We start from the raw sequence: 22,158 nt of genomic DNA on the forward strand, positions 1-22,158 counted from the left end.
CTATAAATGTCCCACTTCAAGTCTAAGGCTCGTGGAGAAGGCCCAGCCATGATGACCAAGTGAGATGATTCAGAGTTTAAACCTGAACAAGAACCACTGAATGTGCCTAATATGTGCTTATAATCCATCTCGTGCAGCGGTGAGGAAGAATGTCGTGAGTAAGCCTGCATGTTGCCGATGAAAATCTGCCACGTGTATTCCAAACCAGCATTAGAGCTGTGTTGTAGAGTAAGCTTCAAACCATCTACTCTTTAAAAAAATATCATTATGACAGTATAATTTCTAACCCTGATCGATTAACTAAGCTTTATTCAATCACAATTAAAAACAAATTTCATTATATTAAATACCATCTACATCAAAGGCAATGTACAAATAACGTAACAAATCAGAAAACTTGATAACATATAGTAACGATATGGTAACGTATAAATAATTAGTTAATATCAATAGAAGCAGTTACAACCCGAACCATTGTTAAAGCCGTGTTAAAACAATAATTAACGTTTTTGAAATGTTTATTTATAACCAAAAATAACTCTCAAATCATTGAATTAAATACCATCTCGTCAAAATACTAAAACAATCATATTTAACATATATAATCAATCAGAATAAAATACATTAATAGCCTATAAATAGTACAAGATCGAGTCATTGTTAAAATAATGTTACAACTATTTTGAAATGTTGTTTCAAGGACTAAAAACATCTCTATACTAAATCGTATTAGGTTTACAACTGGGACAAGTGTCTGAGTTTCATTGCGTGTATTTCTCCCGGTCGATAATCCGCAGTCCCAGTCAAACCTTCATAGTGAACGGAGTGTGAACCCACAGGTGAGTACAATTCAGTCGATATTTTACCCGGTGTTACGTGATTATAAAATAAAATCGTTGTTATATGAAAAAGGAATTTCCATTCTATTATAATTTAAAGCGAGAGTGTAATCCGTTGATTTCTACACGAAAAAATCTTATTGTGAATTTTCAAAGTTAATTTATAAACACAATTCCTTTCTAATTAATAAAAAGTGTACTTCTATATTCGTTTATTATTATTATTTTAACGAATGACTGATAATATCATTTTTATTTATACTAAAATGTATTGTGTTCGTTGTGAACGTAAATATTATATAACGTTTACGCTGTATTTTTCTTTTCAAGATTTTTCTTTGCATTTTCAATTTATTAATTGAAACTTCTATTTAGTGACAAAATTATCATTATCAGGGGGGGTATTTTTGTGACTTTATTTATTACGTAACCAAAGGTTGTGTTCTATTCGATTAAAAAATATATACAGTAACTAAATGTTCAACTTATCTTTTGAAACTAAAAGCAATTGTTGAAAAATTTATTTCGAAATATAATTTAGAGATAAATTCTACTTATGAAGTGTATTTATGTGCGAGATTTTTTTTTACTTAGCAAATTGCTTTAACAGACCTAGCCTATTCTGCGACAAAACTTAGAACTGTGAGTCATAAATTTATATAATTTGCATAATGCTTTTACGTTACCTATAACTGAATATCAGTTAAATATATTTTTTTTTATTTTGTGAATATAATACATAAAAAGTATGTAGTAATATCTACTGATTTTAAAAAGTATTTGACTTAACTACTTTAAAATCTTATTTCTTGACTTCGTAAATGAATATACATAAATAATTTGATTACGTAAGTTTTTCATTTTTCATAATAAAAAAAAACTTTATAAAAACGACAGTTGACATCTAGCTCGCTATAGAACTTAAGAATTTTTGTGATGAATGAATATCTCGATGAAACCTGCCTGTACGCAAAGCAATGTGACATAAAATTCTATCCACCTACAGTGGAACAGCTATACAGTGAACTTAAACTAATACGAGTATTTCGTACAGCAGGGCGAGTGAGGGTTAAAATATTTCCTTAAAAAATAATAATTTTGAATAAATCAATTTTTCAAATTGTATAATTAAATTTTTTTTAAACGTATTTATAATATTATTTTAATGATAGTTCATCGCAAACGCAATACGGTTTTTATTAAATATATTTTTTATTGTGAAACTGTTACACGCTGTCGAAGCCATATATGTTAGAATAGGTGTTGTTCGTATTTTTCTTTGAACAGACTATAAAACATTAGTTTAAATTAGATCAGCTGATGTCTGTTTACATTAACAAAAACAGTTTATGTTATCTAACGAAATATACTTTTTGTATATCGAGCGTGAGAAGTTTTTTCTTACTCATAATAGTTAGGCAGACTGACAAATAACCCCCTGATGATAAGAGGCTCATCCAAACTGACACTGCAAGAAATATTATGTTTTTTATTTATGATATCGGTAGGCGGACGAGTAAGTGGTCACCACCACCCATAGACAATGGCGTTGTAAGAAATATTAAGCATTCCTTACATCACCAATGAGCCACCAAACTTGAGAACTAAGATGTTACGTCCCTTGTGCCTGTAGTTACAATAGCTCACTCACCCTTCAAACCGGAACACAACAATACTGAGACTGCTGTTTGGCGGTAGAATATCTGATGAGCGGGTGGTACATACCCAGACGGGCTTGCACAAAGCCCTACCACCAAGTAAAATCTATTAAATCGTCAATACGGGATGCAACAATACTAAGTGTTTCTGTTTAGTTGGATATGTGATGAGTTGGTGGTACACAAGAAGGGTTGCATGAAGCTCTACCGCCAAGTAAATTATTTGAAATTTTTTGATATCTTTAATTTATCGTGCTTGCGGGTTTACTAATATTCAATTAGGATAATTTTTTCGTTTCATATATTTGCCATTATGATTGACCTTTATCGCTACTTATCCCCTCACCGGTCGTAGCATGAAGATATAAAGCCTATAAAATTGTTCCCAATTAGTCTGATAGTTCATTGTATTAGCACGTTTAACCAAATTACTTTAAAACATAAGTTTACATAGAAATAAATAATGATTCAATTAATGTAATAAAATATAATTTAACAGTTTGTCAACGTCGCACAGGACAAAGGACTCCTCTACTCATGTTGAAAATTTTCCTATATTTTTTATTTTTTTGGAGCTTGTACACATTTGTCAGAAGTTTATCCGACGTGTGTATCCTCCTGTATAAATTATATTAATAATTTATTCGTAAAATATAAACATATATAATATGACTTTTAAAGCTAGTTAAGTTTTTCTTAGTAAATGTTTTAAGCAGAAAAATAAACAATGACAACATGTTTGTTTTCATCTTTATATCAACAATAACGATATATTTATACAATATTTTATCAAATAATACAATAATAATATTATAACAATGTTTTATCTTTATACTGCTAGCAAAATTTAAATTTCAATATCGATTCGTTATTTTGAAAACGAAAAATATTATTTATTTATTTTCAAAATATTAATGAAATACAAAATCTACATTAGACATGATGCAGTGAAATACTGATAAACAAAGGCATATAAAAATACGGTGAGATTTTTTTTTAATTCAAGAGCTATAATATAGAAACTATTTCCTATTTAAGTAACACGAATAATAATTACACAGTAAGTATACTAGTCGTATACCCGATGGAATATCCCATCGGAAAACACTAACGTTGGTCTTTTACTTATAAACATAAGGCAGAACATTTTCATGTGTCTACCTTAAAAAAAAATTACGAACATTGTTTCATTTTCATTTCATTTTCATTTACTGTGGGTATGGGTTTGAAGAAAACAGTTTTGTTATATAACTATTTAATTGGAGAAACCAAAATTTATAAATCTTACAATAAGTTCAGTTACATATTTTGTTACTTAATTTAGTTGCAGCTTTTGTAATATGGATAATTAAAAAATATGCCAGCTAGACTCATCGTGGGTCACTCGGGATAAAAGGAATGTTTGAAAATACAATGCATTATAATTTATCTTATTAAATATTAAAATTTAGGCGCCACTGACGATTCAAAGATTGTATATTTGATTATTTAGTACAGCGATCGCCAGGCCGGTGTAACTAAGTTTGTATAAAAAATTAAAGTGGGTACATCACCAAATTTCCAGCTACATGTGGATATTGTTTATATCTAAGGAAACAGGCATGCCATTCTTGGAGTTGCACCAGCAGCTATCTGGACACACTCAACCAGGAAACTGCAGCCGTCCACACTTAATATTTCAAATCCATGTGGTGGGTAAAAAAAAACCTCCTGCAATACGAAATATACAGGTACAATAATCAAGTAAATAACCAAGAAATAAATACCTTTAACGAGGGATGTAAGCAGTAATTTACCTTCTGGAGGTTCAAAGTCCTGCTTACTTTAAATGACGATTTCAACTCCGGAGAATCATTCCAACGGGTCAAAAATCACTGTAAATCACAAATTAAACATGACTACGAGTTTCTAAATTGCAAACCAACGCATTTAAGCAAAAACAAGAATTAAAGTCTTACAATTTTTTTAAGGTCGGTAGAAATATGTTGTATAAAGTTTTTATCAAACTTCAAAACTCCGTTATAAATATATTCTGAAAAGATATATGCAGTTAAAGCACTGAAGTAATAATCAATCACAAATTAAGAAACTCAACTATTAAGGTAACTCACCGATATATTCAATATATCGAATTTGAAGTTTGAATTCGGTGTTAAACCGAAGATGTAAAAATGCAAAAAGAACGAAATCGAAAGATCCTGAAACTTTGAAAGATTGCGGAAGTGTGGCCAGTATCACCACCAAAATTAAATGGGAATTATATCCATATTTAAATCAAAGAAATAATTATGGAATAATTATTTTATTTAATAAGAGCCAATTATAAGGCAAGATAAATCTGTCATTAAAAATTCCGACATTTTCAAACAAATATTAACCTTTCACAGCACTGATAAAATAAATGTAATTTATTTTATTATTTAAATTAAAAGAAAATGCCAAAATGATGTATTGGGCTAGCAATACCGATATATGGGAAGCGGGAAATGGGTTAACGGCACGTATTTTTAGCGAATTGACACTTTTGTGACGTTTTATATAATTTAAAAAAAAAGTTAAAATTATAAAAATAATTTTTAATGTAACAACATCCATACAAATTTTAAACTTAAGTTTCACTCTCATAAGCTATGAATTTTCAAAAAACTTTTAACAACTATCTTTAACTCATTAACAGAAGCCTTAATACTGATTTCCTTATTTCTAACATCAGAAACGAAAAAATATATATGCTACTGTAAAAGCTCGAACTAAGGTAAATCTTAAGATTTTCCAGTAAAACCTAAGATTTACCGACATGAGTTGGTAAATGTAAGTATTTATTATAAAGGGACGACTTTTTCGGACTTTTACCATTCCAACCTAACCTAACTTAACATGTAAATCCTAAGATTTATCAAGGGAATGATGGTAAAAGTTCGAATCCCAAAGTTTTATGGACATTTACCATTCATAATCTTTACCGTAGTTCGAGCTTTTACAGTAACATATACAATCTTTCAATCCCATTCGAACCCCCTAGGAAGTGAATTTTGAAAAAACAATATCTTAGTTGTAATGAACATTCCACAACGAATTCCTGTGCAAAATTCCATCATGATAAATCCAACGGTTTAGTCTGCACGTTGTAATTATATCAGTCAGACATTTTAAAAGAAGCCTTGAAATGAGCCTTTATAAAACGATTATTAAATTAATTTATAATAATATAAAATTAAACGTTCTTGATATATATACAACGATAACTGTTATTAAAAACAAAAGCTTTTATTTCAGGCAATTAAACAAACCCATTAAAAATAAACACAATTAAAATTCTATTTATATGTAACAATGGCTTGCTAAGTTTAAAAAACAAAAATTGAGTCTTTAAAAAACAAATACAATGAAATTGGCATGCGACCGTCTCGAATGTATTCTATGCTGAACACAATATATTCACACACAAAACACATACAGAAAGCTGTACCTGATGTTATTTATTTATTTATTTATTTAGGCACACCAACAAATAATTTACAAATCTATTACTGGAATACATGCACGTGGAATATTTTGTTCTGTGCGAAAACGTCACTAACACGTATATACAGTTAATATTTTAAAGAGTAGCTGAAGCAATAAAATAAAATCAAAATTACTAAACTACAGTATTAATTATTACAATATATTCTAATATTATAATTGCGAGTAAATGTGTTTGTTACCTCTTCACGCTTAAACAGCTGAACTGATTTAGATGTTATTTGGTGAGGAGATAGTTTGAGTCGCGGACAAGGACAAGGACAGGTTACATTGTCTAATTTACTCCTCAATGAGGTATAATCGGGATGACGATTTGGATGATTGATATTTTTTAAAAATTTCGCATGGACATATAAGTAAACCAACGGAATATGAAGTTATATCTGTGGAACAATACATAATATTACGTGAATAAACTCGACGGAACTTTACAAATAATCGGAATTTGAAATGATATTGATACAAATATTAAAACAAAATAGTGAGTTATTTAGTTGATTGTGATGATTGCAGAATGATAATATTCGCAAATGTATTCTATTTTTAAATTTTAGACCAACCACAGATTAAGTCTCTTTAGTATTATTATAATAAAGTATCAATATCAACCAATCCAAATACATATTTCACTTTTTTTCTACTTAATGAAAAACTACATGATATTCATATTTTAAAAATATATCTATTTACATTTTTGTATATTATATTCTATCGCCAAGCAGTAATAATTAATATTGTTGCGTTCTGGTTTTAATGGTGAGTGAGCCAGTGTAAATACAGGCACATAACAACTGTGTGTCGTTATTGGGTTAATGGGCATTATAAATCGTATAGTATCTCTTTTTCTTTATCATATAAATATGAATATGGAAAACATAAATATGCAAAGCAATATAGATATCTTAATACATCATGATACATTTAACCGCATAATTTTTCGATTTTAAACTAAGTAAGAATTATAATCATAATTATTATTTTAGATAAGGTACCTTAATACCAATACATCAACTAATAATAATATATTTATAAAAATAGTACGTTGCTCGAATATTTATAGGCGTTATACTTTATTAATTAAATCCCCATAATAATGTTTTACCTTGATCAAATGATGATATCATTCAAAACTTCTGTATCTATGAATAAAATAATTGTAATCAAGTTCACGAATAACCTCTGGTGTTTTTATCTGGAATTATATCTGGCATTTTAAATCTAAACAATCGTACATCGCTTTTATTGTTACGACTATTCGGTATAAACATATATAGTAATTCGACGTTCTGTAGATTTTGTTTATAATATGTCCGATATCAGCACTTTGCAAGGAAGCCAAAACCGATTTTACGTACCGAAGTTTGTGGAAGGTCGAGGCCACTAAATTGAATTGAATACTGAGAAATTTTACCGCAATGCGGCAATCTTTTAAGCTTTCATAATTGAAAAGATAATCGTGTTATCAAATAGTTCATAGCAACCACCTGCTTTGGCTTTGAATGATGCAGTGGATTTTTTTGGATCGGGCAAAAATAAAATGTTACTTTAAATTGTGTTACGTAGGCACGTATCGAGTTTAAACATTACCGTTATTCAACGTAGGTTTAACTAAATTTTATAAACACGCGAGCTACGCGACTTTTATTAGCACGGATTTTTACTTAGGTAGGTACTAGTTTTTTGCACATGGTGCATATAGCTTGAGTTGAGTTGCTTTCAAAGGCGACGTTATTGCTTACTGTAATATTAAAGAGTTTATGCAAAATGCTTATGGATCAAACAAGAGAAATAAGCAAGTAGTATTTCTTGAATATAACTGAGAACTGTTTACTACTGCGATAGTATAATTTCGTCTAGTAGTTCTAGTAGCTAGCTTAAAGCGGCGGATGTGTCACGATCCCGGTCCGTGTCGAAGACGGCCATTACAGTAGTTTTATTGGATGAGAATCCCACATAACGGGATTCCCCGTGCAGGGGCTAAATCCCATTCTGAATTTTTTACAGCGTGTTAGATAAATAGTTAGCTTAAAAGGCAGATGTTCCCAAATATCTTGTTGAGATTACAACCTAAGATCCTTAAAACCCGGGTCTTGGCTATGAAAGTTTGGCCAATTGGGTTTATTTTAAACTTCTGAAAATATGTCGAATATTTCCAGTCCCAACTAGAAATCTGGAAGTCAGCAATGCTTTCAGTCTCCTTCCTGATATTTTTTCTTTCGAGTCAGATTGCTGTGTCGTCGGGTTATAAGATCAATAGAGTAGAAATCGCAAACTAATGCACTATAATATGTTCTGCACTGTTGGCTGTCTCTTTGCTGAATTCGATAAGGAGGATATCTCAATTATTTGACATTTTGACATATTACACAAATTATTATACATTAATAATTCTCTATTAAAATTGTCCTAAATAATTCTAAGCTAGAACTGTGGAATGTTCTATGAGATAATAGAAGATTCCACAGTTCTAGCTAAGAATTCACAATAATTAAAAAAAAAGGTTTTTCTAAATTTCTTGTAAATATTTAAAGTGATATAGCACTAAAGATGGAATTTTTACTTTAAAACCAAAGACATTTTGAGTTTCGATTTTTTTTTTTTTTCTTATATTGAATTATTTTATTTAAATATTTGTTTTACCAATTCTATATCACAGAAGCAACCCTTGCAAATGATCAATGAAACTAAATCAAATGGATGCAGCGTTTATTTTATTATTTTTACATTATATATCGGCATATTATTGGATGTCGGCTGTTTCGAAAGAGCTGTAAGATCTAAGAGAAAAAAGAATCCACAAAAATCTGCTGAAGCAACTCAATTGTTCCTTCTATTCCCCATTATTTTTAATATAAAAAACAAACAAAATAGTGAAGCGGACTTTCTTGTATTTTATCGAAGTGCTTAATCTCGAAACTTTAGCATGATTTTCGCATTTTCATCAGGTATCAATGTTTACACGATACGGAATAAAGTTGCATGCATGTGATAATATATTGCTTTAATACATTTAATAAATAATATGATTTGTCATGTTTCTTTAGGCTGCGACTACGCCTTTAAACACGTTGTAAAAGATCAAATAACGAATGACCCGGTAAACTGGAATAAATTGCTTCAAATAATTAGTTAAAACTTTCAAAGATAATCGTGTTAGTAGATTTGTATACAAAGATTTTCGTAATCACTATGAATACAATAAAGGTACGAGTGACCGGGAAACCTCACTGGAGCCAGGCAAATGACCTGAAACGACTCACTCGACATACTACCATTCAATGACAACTTCATTATTCGATCTGCCAGACGAAAGTGAACTTTCTAACGTCAACTATAGGATCTTAAGTTATATATTAGATCGAGGTGTTGCAATTTTATGCGTTCGTTATGCTTTGAAAATGACCTCTCAATCACTTTGAGGTGTACTATAAATCATAATAAATGACATTGACAATGAATTGGCGTATAGTTTGTAATGGTAGTTTAACGGGTATAACTGACCTGCAGATCGTAATGCAGTTTCGAGATAAATCAGTTACGATATTTGCGAGTAAATGATGTATCTCTCACATTATTGATTAGTCATTTTCTTCAGGCTAAGCATGGATTTATGGAGTAATTATTTTTGTATCTAGCTAAGGTTGTAAACTAATCATCATGATTTTAGTAAATCAAATTATGTGTTGTACGTAGCTAGTGTAATAAAAAATGGAATATTGCAAATTGTATGATTGATCCAGTATACAATCAATTTCTAAAATAAATAAAATCGTTTGACCTGATTGACTATCAACTCGCACCCAAATAACTGAATCAAAAAACTGAAATTTGGTACGTACTTTTATTTTATAGCGTAAATAACAGCTTGGATTTTTCTTTTGGAAATTTCAACTTTAAGGAGAGAGTTAATTTTCGCTAGTCTAAAATAAAGGTTTTATTTTATAAATAAGTGACGAAGACTTTCATAACTTCACTTATTACTTAAGTATAATAGATATTTCGATGGGACGGAAATTCAACACGACTAGAGAGTGATCACAAATTTGAATCCAGGATATATTACTCATAAAGCATGCACTCTGTGTGTGATGCAGTCGACAGACTACAACACAGATAGAATAACCGTCTTAAATATTATTAAAATATAACGTCTACAGATAATAAATATGATGTTCATTAAACAAATTTAACGTTAGCTTTATTAATTTTAAAATTCTTTATTCATGCTCTAACTTTACAAAGAACGTCGTATGTTAAAATTTTCGTTTTTTTATTGATAACGGCGCACCAAATTTAGATAAATTATTCCATGTACAGCTTAGTTTTATTTTAGCCAAAACTTTTGAGTGTTAATAATAGACTTGTTAAAAATGCGTACACAATAAACATTGGAGACACGTTCCAAAAAAATATTTCAAAGCAATACAATAGCATTCAACAGCTGAACGTATTTGAAAAGATTTAGAACCAGTTTATTGATACACACTACAAATTTGGCATAGCGTCATTTATCTTTCTACATAATAAGGATTAGAGCACGAACTCATGGACACTTGCAAGGCGATTTTATAAGAATTAAGTTCGTGTCTCACTCGTGAAATCTCGACATTCGATTTACGGTGTTACGTTCTATAAAAATTATGATCACTGTTGTCAATGTCACGCTCGTGTCCTGCGGTGAGTTTCTTTATATAGAATAGCTCGAATGGCCCATTTCAAGTAACAACTGAAAACTTTTGGTTGCCAAAACACTATAGGTGGTAAATACTTTCGAATACAGTGAACCTCGAGTCGTGCTGCCTTTGACCGATGATATAACTGCTACCAAAAACTGTATAACAGTTAGAAAAGCACTTTTTTGCATAAAATATAAATATATATATATATATATATATATCCTTATAATAAAGTTTATCTGGATCAAATTCACTCCAAACTCACCACGCAATGCGCAAATATTTGATCGGTGTTCAGTTAATATTGTATTGATATTTTTTTAGTTTTCCTAATGTCATTTCATTACATTTATAACTAAATCTATAACTACAATGTAACTACTTCTAATAATACCAAGAGGCAAGTAATGATTGTCATTCTGAACGATTTCATCTAATACCAGCTTTCGCTTTGTAAATGATCTACATTTCATTTCAAAGTAATAAAGATAAAATAAAAAGTATATTATAATATGGTATTTAATATATTATACAAGTAATTAAATGTATAGAATTTAGTATCATTTTTGATAACATTGTATTATATATATATTCTAGAAATACAGTTTATAGCAATGCTATACACCTTTATAGAGATATTTAAGCTTGTAAATAAATGTTTTGTAATATGGTTACAGTTCATACTATTGTTAACTGTATTTACAATTTCTAATATATTTCAAAAATCCAATATTAATATGAAGTATTTAAGTTCGTATTCATATGAATACAATGAATCTGGTTTATTATTAATATACAATTATGAAATTATAAAGGTAGTTGGGTCAATGACAGATTTTATGAGTCTACTTATAATATTATAACACTTCATAGTACTTATCAATCATAAAAAGAAACCTAGCTTCTAATTTTTGATGCGAAATGTCTATTGACGCACCTTGGAATCGAATCGTGAGCAGTGACGGTAAACGGTATGACGGTCCGTCATGTCCTCTTTCTGACGCTGACTTTCAAATTTATCAGTTTTTTGGACAGGATTTATCGATAGAGATATCGAAAAGCATATCTCTTCACATTGCCATTTTTAAATTTTGCAGATCAATGTTACTGTTCATTTAATTTTCTTAAAGTAGTAAAGAAATTACTGTCTGTAATCTTCTTCCTGATGAGAAAACGTCTTCTGTCCTATTGAGAGCTATATAAGGTTAGAAATGTTTACCACTCAACTCAATTATCGATTTATGGATATACTCAATACACATCTCATCCGACACATAGAGATTTTCCTTAAAATATTTTTCTTCACGAGCAAGAGTCGAATTACAAACACATATTCATATAGTATACTAACCTCAATGTAAATCTGTTTTTTTTTTATAAGAGCAAATAATATAAATTTTCCGAAATGGTTGTAGAGTTGAAGTATTGACGATTTAAAAATGCTTTACAATAGAGATTACTTTAATAAATTACATTTCATTTGAAGTCAGTGAAACTTGCTCGGATTGAATATTATGTATATTCTCATAGCTCTTCATTTTATCTTATTTTCAATGAGCGATCTATAATTAAGCAACATGATCAAATCTCTACATCTGTTTTCGATGTTCGATGATAAAAAAAATATATTTCATGGGCATGCTACATACGGTTGTCGTAATTGTAGTCACGAGCAATTCACGTAACGGTTGCTTGCAATGCGAAACATTTTGCAGATGTGATCATAAACAGATACTTAAATATAAACCACGGAGATCCAAAAGATAACACATCACAGTTTGCACCTGATACACAGATACGTATTACAAATGTAATTGCAGATACAGTGCCAGAAAGTTGTATCACAACTTGACTATTGTAAAACATGACAAGATTATCATAACTTACTGTCACGTGTCGACGTATAAAGATGAGAAATCTAGAACACTTTTCCTTGGTTTGAGCCCATTCATTCTTCGATTAGGACTTCTTAGCCCACATGGCCTTCTCGGGTCACTTGGAAATAAACCAAATTTAATAAAACAAGCGAACAAACATGAAATACTACTACTTTTTCGGTTCCTCTTTTTATAAATTGGCGTCTACCAAAAATAAAAATATGTTATACTGACAGTTACGTAAACATAACGATGGACAAAGTTAGTTGATTCGTGAAACACATTTAATTTAGCCTGATAATATACCTACTGCTACTTTAAACGGTGTTCCCTCGTCAAGCCTGAAGCCATAAAACATCCGTCGATACTATTCTGCGATTTTAAAATTAGGTCGCATTGTGAATAAAAAAAAAAAAACTAATACATTAGTTCGTCTATAAAGGTAGCGTTTATATTAAATATATATAATATGAGTTGAATCGAAGTGCAACAGTGGACAAAGTCGCAGACAGTCTGCTCATTTGAAACTGTTTAATATTGACCATTTCCATGAACTTACTTATACAGAATACGTATTTGTTTATGTATGGTCCCGTTTCTTTCATCACGTCTAAAATGATTTAATTAGCAACTAAACATTAATTTTAATACCGTTGTTGTATAATAAGTAACCAAATCAATTTTCCATAATATCAATACGAATACATAAGAATATGTGAGAGAATACGGTTTCGAAGAGCGTCAAATGTGACGTCATTAGAATAATCAGATCTCATTGCTTACGATGTACCCTGTTATCGAGACTAATTCTGCAATAAACGCAATCTAAGTTGACTCGCCTGAAGTCATGCTCTCTGAATCAAACGTACATGTAAAATACGTATACGTACGTATAAAAATCAAGATAATCGAGTATTTACTCATAGACCACGTAATCTTCTTTTCAAATTGCGAGTAGATCTTAGCCCAGCACTGAGAGATTGACAGGTTATAAATTTAAATATGCATATACACACACTTAAGATAAATTTCTGCCCAGCCTATATGCATCGCGCGTATTTGTTTTATTATATTTTTTATCTTAATTACAGCCTAGACTAAATGTATATGCCCTATATTATTTAAACCTCGGCTAATGAAAGCAATGACTGGAAAATTAACAACAAGGGGCTTAAGTGCTTAATTAAGGTCGTAACCTTTAGCAGTCAAGTAACATTTGACCTTTGAAAAGTGTAAGCTTGGTTGAAAAATGTAATATTTTAAATGGTTTTATTTGCAATCTGACTGCAATTTCTTTGGTGTATATTTTAAAGTTGACTTCAATTCTAACTGAGAGATCTTTGCAGTACTGATTATTCGTATACATATAATAAAAAATATCTCTAAAATTCATTATATAGAAGCAACATCATCTCCTTTGTTGAAATATAATTGTTAAAAATTTAGTTATTTTTGAAATATTAAAAACGTGTTACCGAATTATTTCTTAATATTTACGTTATGTTTATGTTTAATGTGTTTGTTAAATAATCCCCAAATTTTAGTGTTTGGGAGAATTTTCGATTGCTTGTCAAGCTCATTTTAACATTTTTTTAAGCTTGCATAGCTTAGAAAAATGTTAAAATTATCTGAATGATAATCTTCTAAAGATTCCCTGGGTTTGTAGGATTCGTATCAACTTAAAATTCTTCTTCTTCTCCTGATCTTCAAAATCTATCGGAAAGGCCGCATTATCGCTTAAAGATATGTATGCCCTTGCCGTGCTCCGTTCGCGGCTCGGTGAACTCTCCTCAGGTTGAAAGAGAGTAAAACACATTTAAACATAATAACCTATACCAACGGTTTTACCAATTAAAGTTGACGGATTAACCTATTAACCGATAGTAGTCGATGACAAAATAATTTATATAAATAACATCATCCATTTAAATCTACCAGGAGATTCGAGATTGTATGCAGAGGCTACTTGCCTCTTTTGCTTTGCTCGTTCTATAGTATCATATCAACAAAAAGACCTAGCCTTATTGCATGAATTAAAGGGAAATCCTTACAATCTTCTTACAATAATAAAATACAAGAAAAATCAATTTAAGTAAATTGTAAAAATCTTCTAAATAAAGATCTTAATCTCAAATGGCGGCCATTGCGCGTTGTGATATTATGGAAGAAATATGTCAGAATTTTACCATATGGTTGTCAAACAAAACCAAATTAATTAATAGAACGCGTTCTCGTGAATTTTGTCGTGAAATTGTGAATTACAAAGTATTTGTTGATCATGATTGTTGTTACACGTGTACTTTACAGACATTTAATGACATACATTCGTATAATATGTATCACATTGATGTCATTATCTTGAGGAATTCACTGATGTACTCGTAATACTAGTTTCTTAGGTGTCACGTTAGACTCGTTTTCCATAAAACCCCCTATGTTATACCTTAAGATAAATATCAATCTCAAGCTACAGCGAGCTAACAAAGCTCGAACCGGTTTCACTGACTGTTTGGTTTTGTAAATTGTTTCTTAGTAAATTAATGAATGAGATTATTTAATCATTATTTACACTCTCAATATAATGTAAATGTTATCCAAACAATTGAGTCGATATTTTAATTAAGCGTATGAAGTTTTGTATAATTAATCAAGTATTTACTAATACGTTAAGAGGTCACTATGTTTCTTTGTTTATTTCAGATAAAAAAAAACTATGTATAGTATTATAATTTATATTGAAATGAAAAGGCGTGAAGCTAATACGTGTTGACTTTCAGTCAGGATATATTGTGATTTTGTTCAAGACTTCTTGAATATTTTTTTCAATTAACGCATCCTCGTACTCATACATCTTTAATAAATAAAGGTAATTTTAACACCTATGTGAGTAAATAATAAAACTAAATCAAACATAAAATATTACAGATAACAATCTTACAAAGAAGGATACTATATAAACGGCGTATTTTGACAGGCACGTCTCTTATATGACAAACAATTTCGTTTTACAGATTGCGGTCAAAACATGAGTTATTTGGAAAAAATGGATCGCTACTTGGATTCCTTGAAAGTCGGCAAGAGTAAGATATTTTTATATACATATTCATTATACTGTTAAAGATTACAAACCGGATTGAAGATCAATTCAACATGTATCAAAATATGTTTAAACTCTTTTTATAATATAATTATATGAAGATATTTTTAAAGGATAAATTATTTTAAGGTGCAATGGTAGATTCGTGGTTCATGATGTCGAGCCCAATGCCGATATTGTCTGTTGTGGTGCTGTACCTACTATTCATAAGGATCGGACCCAGGGTGATGAAGAACCGATCTCCGCTGCGGATGAATAAACTCATAAGCTATTACAACGCTTCGCAAGTCGTGCTTGCTACCATGATTTGTATGAAGGTGAATCGATAGTTACTAATAGAAGAATAACGTACATCTTACCGGTTTAGTATAACATAAGAATTAAATTTTAGAAATTGTTCAAAATTTACCAAGTCCTCACTTGGTTATATTTTAAGCGCATTCTGCATACAACCACTTCTCGTGACTTATTTCAAGTAGTCACTCTGTTTTGACCTTTTGAAGAAGTTATGATGACTTAGAAATAACATCATATTTTTATTCTGATAGAATTTGGTTCGTCTTCATAGAGTTGCATTTCTGTTACTAATGCATTAGAATTCACTGTTGGTGTTATGTAAGGAGCTGCCATGAGAAAATCTAGTAAATTATATCCGCCTTCGTTAATAAAATAATAATCTTAATAAATTCAAAATTATTTTAAAATAATTGCATCATCACGAGGACGGTAAAGATGTGAACCGTAAATTAAACCAACAATTGAAGCAAACTAAAAGTGTGTCATATATGTACATACCTCATACCTCTGATAAAAAAAAACATTTAATACTTTATTGATTCGTACATTTCGTAAACAATTGATCAATTCTTATAATTATTTTCAGGTGTTTAAGTTAAATCTCTTTAGAGATGGTATATTGTATGCAGGGTGTAGATATCCGTCCAACTCGCAAAATCCAATGGTAAGTCTAATTTAATAGATTTATATGTATATTCTCATATTATCACGACAACTTTGTTGAGATATTTTACTTAAAAAGTCTCTTATTTGTTTATGGTTTTATATTAAAAATAGAGTTGAAAAAACAAACCTGGCACGATGGTCTGTAGTCCTAGCTCAACTTTGACAACGATGCCAAAAATTTAACACTTATTTTTTTACTATTTCAGCTACTAGACTTAGGCTGGTGGTATTTTTTTGCAAAATTCACCGAACTTCTAGATACAGTATTCTTCGTGTTAAGAAAGAAAGATAAGCAGGTGATATAATTAGTTATATAAGATATTTTATGTTAATATGCACTTAGTAAAAAATGTCGTAAAATGTGAAGCCGATATGGCATAGTTGTCAGACGTGAATCTTAACTACTAAGTTCATGTGCCTAATTTGTGTTAATAATTCATCTCGGGCTCGTCAGTGAACGAAAACATCTTGAGAAAATTTGCATGTGCTAAATAAAATTACGATATAATACATCTGTTTCTGCCGATCCTCATTAAAGCTACCTGTTGATTATCTTCAAACTATCTCCCCAAGAAGGCTTTTGCCTTGTAGTGGCAAATTGCAATTGGTAACTTTAAAGTGAAAATGTATGCGAAACATAAATTGTTTGAACAAAATATTTTTAGTACATGGTTTTCTTCGAAAACAACACACAAAATCAAACTATAAATATTGTTATTGCTCTGAGAACAACAATACCATACAGCATTTTCTTTTCATCTTAACCTGTCTAGCTTTGAAATGCATTTTACGGTAACATTTCATCAGAATTTTGATCATTTATTGGTTTTTCAGTACTTAAAACTGCATTATACTGTGTGATCATAATAGCACCTACTTTTTTTGCTCTGCATTAAATTATTTTTTGATCTATTTTTAACATAATTTAGAACTCTAGTCATCCACATTCTTAAAATCGAAATCAACGTTACTAGCATTAATCTTAAGTATTAATCTTCCAGCTGACTTTCCTCCACGTCTATCACCACGTGATCATGGCTCTTTATTCGTGGAGCTACCTTAAGTTTGCAGCTGGTGGGGAGGGAGCTATTCTTGCACTCTTGAACTCAATCGTCCATGTGGTTATGTACACTTATTATTTACTGTCAGGCTTGGGACCAAGGTTTCAAAAGTACTTATGGTGGAAGAAGTATGTTACTAAGATGCAACTGGTAAGTTTTGATTTATTCATTATTTATATACTATTAAATTATTATTAAAATATGCCTGTAAATTTAAACGGCAAATATATCAAACTTTTATCTTTATAATACTCTATAGTACTTTTAAACAATTACACAATAAACGTCTAACTGATACAACAAATCTAATAAAAATAATGTCCATAATGCTCTACACAACTAACCCACTTATAAATTATGTTTGTGTGTACGTTAATCGGAAATATGCTTAATATTAAGAATCTATTACGAAAGTTTTCATTTGTCTATGTTAGTTTTATATAAAAATAAATAAGTCGTTATAAAGGAAAAATCTATTCAAATAATTATTCAATAACACATAAAAATTATATCGTATTCGCTTGGACACAAAACTAGGTAAAACAATATTTCAACTCAATTAACTGACGGAGTTGATTTAAAATTAAGTTGATGATTTGACCCAAATATAACAGAAGAATTTAAATAAAATTTGAATAAACAACAATTCTGCTAATTTATCGATTCGAAATTCTTAAATGCAGTTTTTAAATTACACTTGACCTTTATCTATTTTCACATTTTCAAGAGACATATGTACGGATCATTAATGAATAGCTTTAATTTTCAGATTCAGTTCATATTGATGCTTTCCTACTGCGCTTGGACATACAACTCGCCTAGATGTCAATACGCTACTGGATTCACATATTTCATATCCGCTAACGTTACTATCTTCCTTTTATTGTTCCTAAACTTTTATTCTAAGAGTTATAAGATTAAGAAAGAATCTAAGAAAGAAAATACAAATACTTCAAACGGATTTAATAAGCAAAATGGTGTGACAGAAAAGTGTGAAATGAAAGAAAATGGCGTCTGTCGAGAGGAAAATAATGATAATCCGAGTATTGAAGAGATACCATTCGAAGTCAATAAAGCTTGCGGCGATTATATAAAAGATGGCAAAGTTTTCCTTACGAGGCGTACCGCTAAAGCTACATACGGACCGGAGTACGATTTCGACAGCATAATAAAAAAATGATTATCCAGATTTGATCATTGATTTAGATTGTTCATTTGAGACTGATGTTGTGATGCTGAAGATGGATATTCTATTATAGCCTAAATTAGAAGTTAATACGGATTAGTTGTATGGGGTTTAGATTAGAGCTACTTTAAATCTTAATCGCTTTGGTGGTTTTTGAAAGCATTGGACGTAGGATTTTATCACACAAACAAACAAGGTTATGTAATATTCGAACATGCAATATAATAGCGTAAGCATTAACTTCATTCTCAATATGTCGGGATTCATCTTATTCCAGTAAAAACGTTTGCATTATTTGAAAATTGTAAAAGTGAATTGCGTGGTAATTTGTATAAATATATGTATTTAGTGTCGCAAACGTTTCGTCGTTTGTTTAAATTGTTTAATAATTTCATCTCATTTCACTTCAACGCTTTTTACATCTGTTTTTATACTTATCGCTATTTGATTTTTAATGTTGAATTTTCTATGCATCTGTATTTGATTGCTTGTTCATTTAAAAACGTAATAGTATCACTATTAGGTTCAATATTGCTACTGTTGTTAAGCGACGGTGTGACAGAAACCTATCAGAGATCACCAGTGCCTTTTAATATGTACTTATAATTAAAATTAAGCTTGATTCCTTTCGCCATTTTGCAGACGCAGGGTAATATTTAAATGAGAATATTATGTCATAGTCGCGTAGTATTAAATCTGGTACAAATATTAAATAAAAACTCGAATGTATGAAGAATATTATTATGATTATATTAAAATTTAAGAATATAAACTGTTAATGAAGGAACGTAACGACAGGTAATAATAACGAAGGTTAATATTATGAATTATATGTAAATAAATATTTAATTAAAAAAAAAAAAACGCATTCTGTTACATACATAAATTACAATTAAATAATAATTACTTTTATTATTACAATGTTCTTTATAAAGTTTTGTAACGTGAAATAAAAATTTACAATTATTTATATGTATAAATATATATATATATATATCAACGAATGTAAACTAAGGATATTATTTTGAATACATCGAAGCAGATATGATTAGAAAATATACAATTTTTGTCCATTAAAATTTGCTTATTCTTATGAATTACAGCATATCGTACATAGATTTAAAAAAAAAAAAAATAGTTTATAAGTTTCTAAATATCAGTGAGAGGATACGCTTTACAAAATTAGTTTCATTATTAAATAGTTATTGAATTTTTAAATATTTATTATAATGCAAATCGCACAACTATTGTAAAACAAAACAATATTAATGTAATGAAAAAAAAAATAATGATTAGAAAATAAATAATGATTAACAAAACGTCCTTGTATGAATACTGATATAATAAGGAGAATGGTTTTATTTATTCGAATATCATAGACTGTGCATGCTTATAGTATCTTCTTTCAATAGAAATGACTAACGATTTAATTTTAAGCTACTTTTTATACATAATTGATTAGTTTTTTTTTTTTTTTATTTTATAATTCATTCTTGGTTTTACAGTCCAAGGTATAGAATTATTCAGAAACAATTTCAAGAAGATAAAAGTTTTCCAATTCGAACATAATACTAAATATCAGTGGGTATTTCGGATAAGTTTTCCAAAAAAATACGTAAAGACCGGTAAATATGATTTGTGAACAGTTGGTTTCAATTAAATGAATGAATGAATATATTAGACTACACAATTAAAACAGATATATTATTTTAAACGTATATTATATAAGCTTTTTCAAAATCGTTTTTTATTCTGTTACGCGACTAAATCCTTGACAAGGTCAACCATACAATCTAATTATTATTAAATTAAGGTAAACAAAATTCAATGTTACTTAGACATAAAGTGTCTTAATAAATAATACGAATTTCGAACTACTGTTTTTCCACCTAAACATTCATACTGCTGTTATTCAATCGAAAACTTGTCCTCCCTAGTTTTAAACATTGAAGAAAATACTGTTTCATAAAATTAAGTGGTAGGCCTTTGTGCAATCCGGTCTTGGTAGGTTCCACCCACTCATAATAATAGTAAACCTTAGTATTTGTACTCCAGTTTGAAAGATGAGTAAGCCTGTATTACCTACCACAGACACAGGGGACGAAACATCTCAGCACATAGGAATGGTGGTGCGTTGGCGATGTAGAGTTTATGTGACCACTTATAATATAAAAATTTAATCTAAGGTAGGTCACGTGCAAACAAAATAATTATAATACTATTAGAAGAAAACTATTTATAACCTACCTCTTAAAATACATATAAAACATTGTCTTTTTTCTCCACAGACCGGACTTATTTTGGAAAAGGGAACTTTAAGTATTTTTAAGTCATAGCTGTTTGTCAAAAATATGCTCCCTACATTGTATTGTACCTATATTGTCGAAATCCTCACGTAGACTTATCTCAAACGCACTCTACACAAATTAAAAATAAAATCTCTCATAGTACTACAGATTATTATTGTATCTATATACCACATTACCTAAAAACATATTTTAACAATACTATATATTATATCCTATGATTTAAAAAATATATATGTATGTTTCTAATTACATTTCACTTTAAAGACATTATGTTTTTAGTACATATAAGGCTATATATCTTAAGTTTACATTTTATCTTATAGTTTAACTATAAAGCATCGACATGTTTCATCGTAAGGAAAGTCGAAGTGGGTTGTTTTTGACTTATTTCAAATGTGAAGCAGTAAGTAATCAATGTTGCTGTCGGCGACAGCGTCGCATATAAAGGAAATACAAAATTAAGTAAAGCAATATTGAAGAATCGTCTAATGAAACAAACATCTCGTTTTATCCGTAAAATTATTTTGGTAACAAATATTAAGTGTTTACAAATCAATCGCCTTATACTTTAATTAGCGTTAACTTTATTATTTTTTAATGTTATATAAGACAGCTAGACGTGGTATGACACATAAAGGAAATAACAATAGTGTTAGAGAGGAGCCCGAGCCTCCAATACGGTGTTTTGTCATTTGATTCTATATCATTAATTAAACTAATTATTATTACATATTATGAATGTAACAGAAACAATTAAATTTACTTTATTATATATACAATTATTATTGTAATTAATTGATCAATAATTTGTAAAACTTTAATCAATATTAATTTATATGGCATAACATTTAATACTGGCATATAACACTATTTCTTATTTAAAAAAAAAATGAGCTGTCACTAGAAAATAACAATTGGATGATTGCGGTGGATTGTTAAAAAAATATAGAGATCGGAGCATTATTAT

General features: G+C 29.7%; 1 protein-coding gene across 1 annotated transcript; it reads left to right on the forward strand.

Annotated features, from left to right (window-relative positions):
* Positions 1-740: 740 nt before the first annotated feature.
* Positions 741-20,229, forward strand: LOC113393454 (very long chain fatty acid elongase 7-like). The gene is made up of 7 exons (XM_026630339.2): positions 741-839; positions 15,587-15,655; positions 15,802-15,989; positions 16,556-16,633; positions 16,842-16,931; positions 17,637-17,846; positions 18,466-20,229. The coding sequence occupies exons 2-7, from the start codon at positions 15,601-15,603 to the stop codon at positions 18,874-18,876; spliced, it is 1,032 nt and encodes a 343-aa protein (XP_026486124.1). The 5' UTR covers positions 741-839; positions 15,587-15,600; the 3' UTR covers positions 18,877-20,229.
* Positions 20,230-22,158: the final 1,929 nt, after the last annotated feature.

Source organism: Vanessa tameamea, chromosome 6, assembly GCF_037043105.1.
Source record: "Vanessa tameamea isolate UH-Manoa-2023 chromosome 6, ilVanTame1 primary haplotype, whole genome shotgun sequence".
Lineage (NCBI taxonomy): Eukaryota > Metazoa > Arthropoda > Insecta > Lepidoptera > Nymphalidae > Vanessa > Vanessa tameamea.

Bases quoted from the DNA above. Each gene is read 5' to 3' on its own strand.
- LOC113393454 (XM_026630339.2), top strand. From the start codon at position 15,601: ATGAGTTATTTGGAAAAAATGGATCGCTACTTGGATTCCTTGAAAGTC. The intron at 15,656-15,801 runs GTAAGATATTTT...AATTATTTTAAG, and splicing joins TTCCTTGAAAGTCGGCAAGA to GTGCAATGGTAGATTCGTGG. The intron at 16,932-17,636 runs GTGATATAATTA...TTAATCTTCCAG, and splicing joins TAAGAAAGAAAGATAAGCAG to CTGACTTTCCTCCACGTCTA.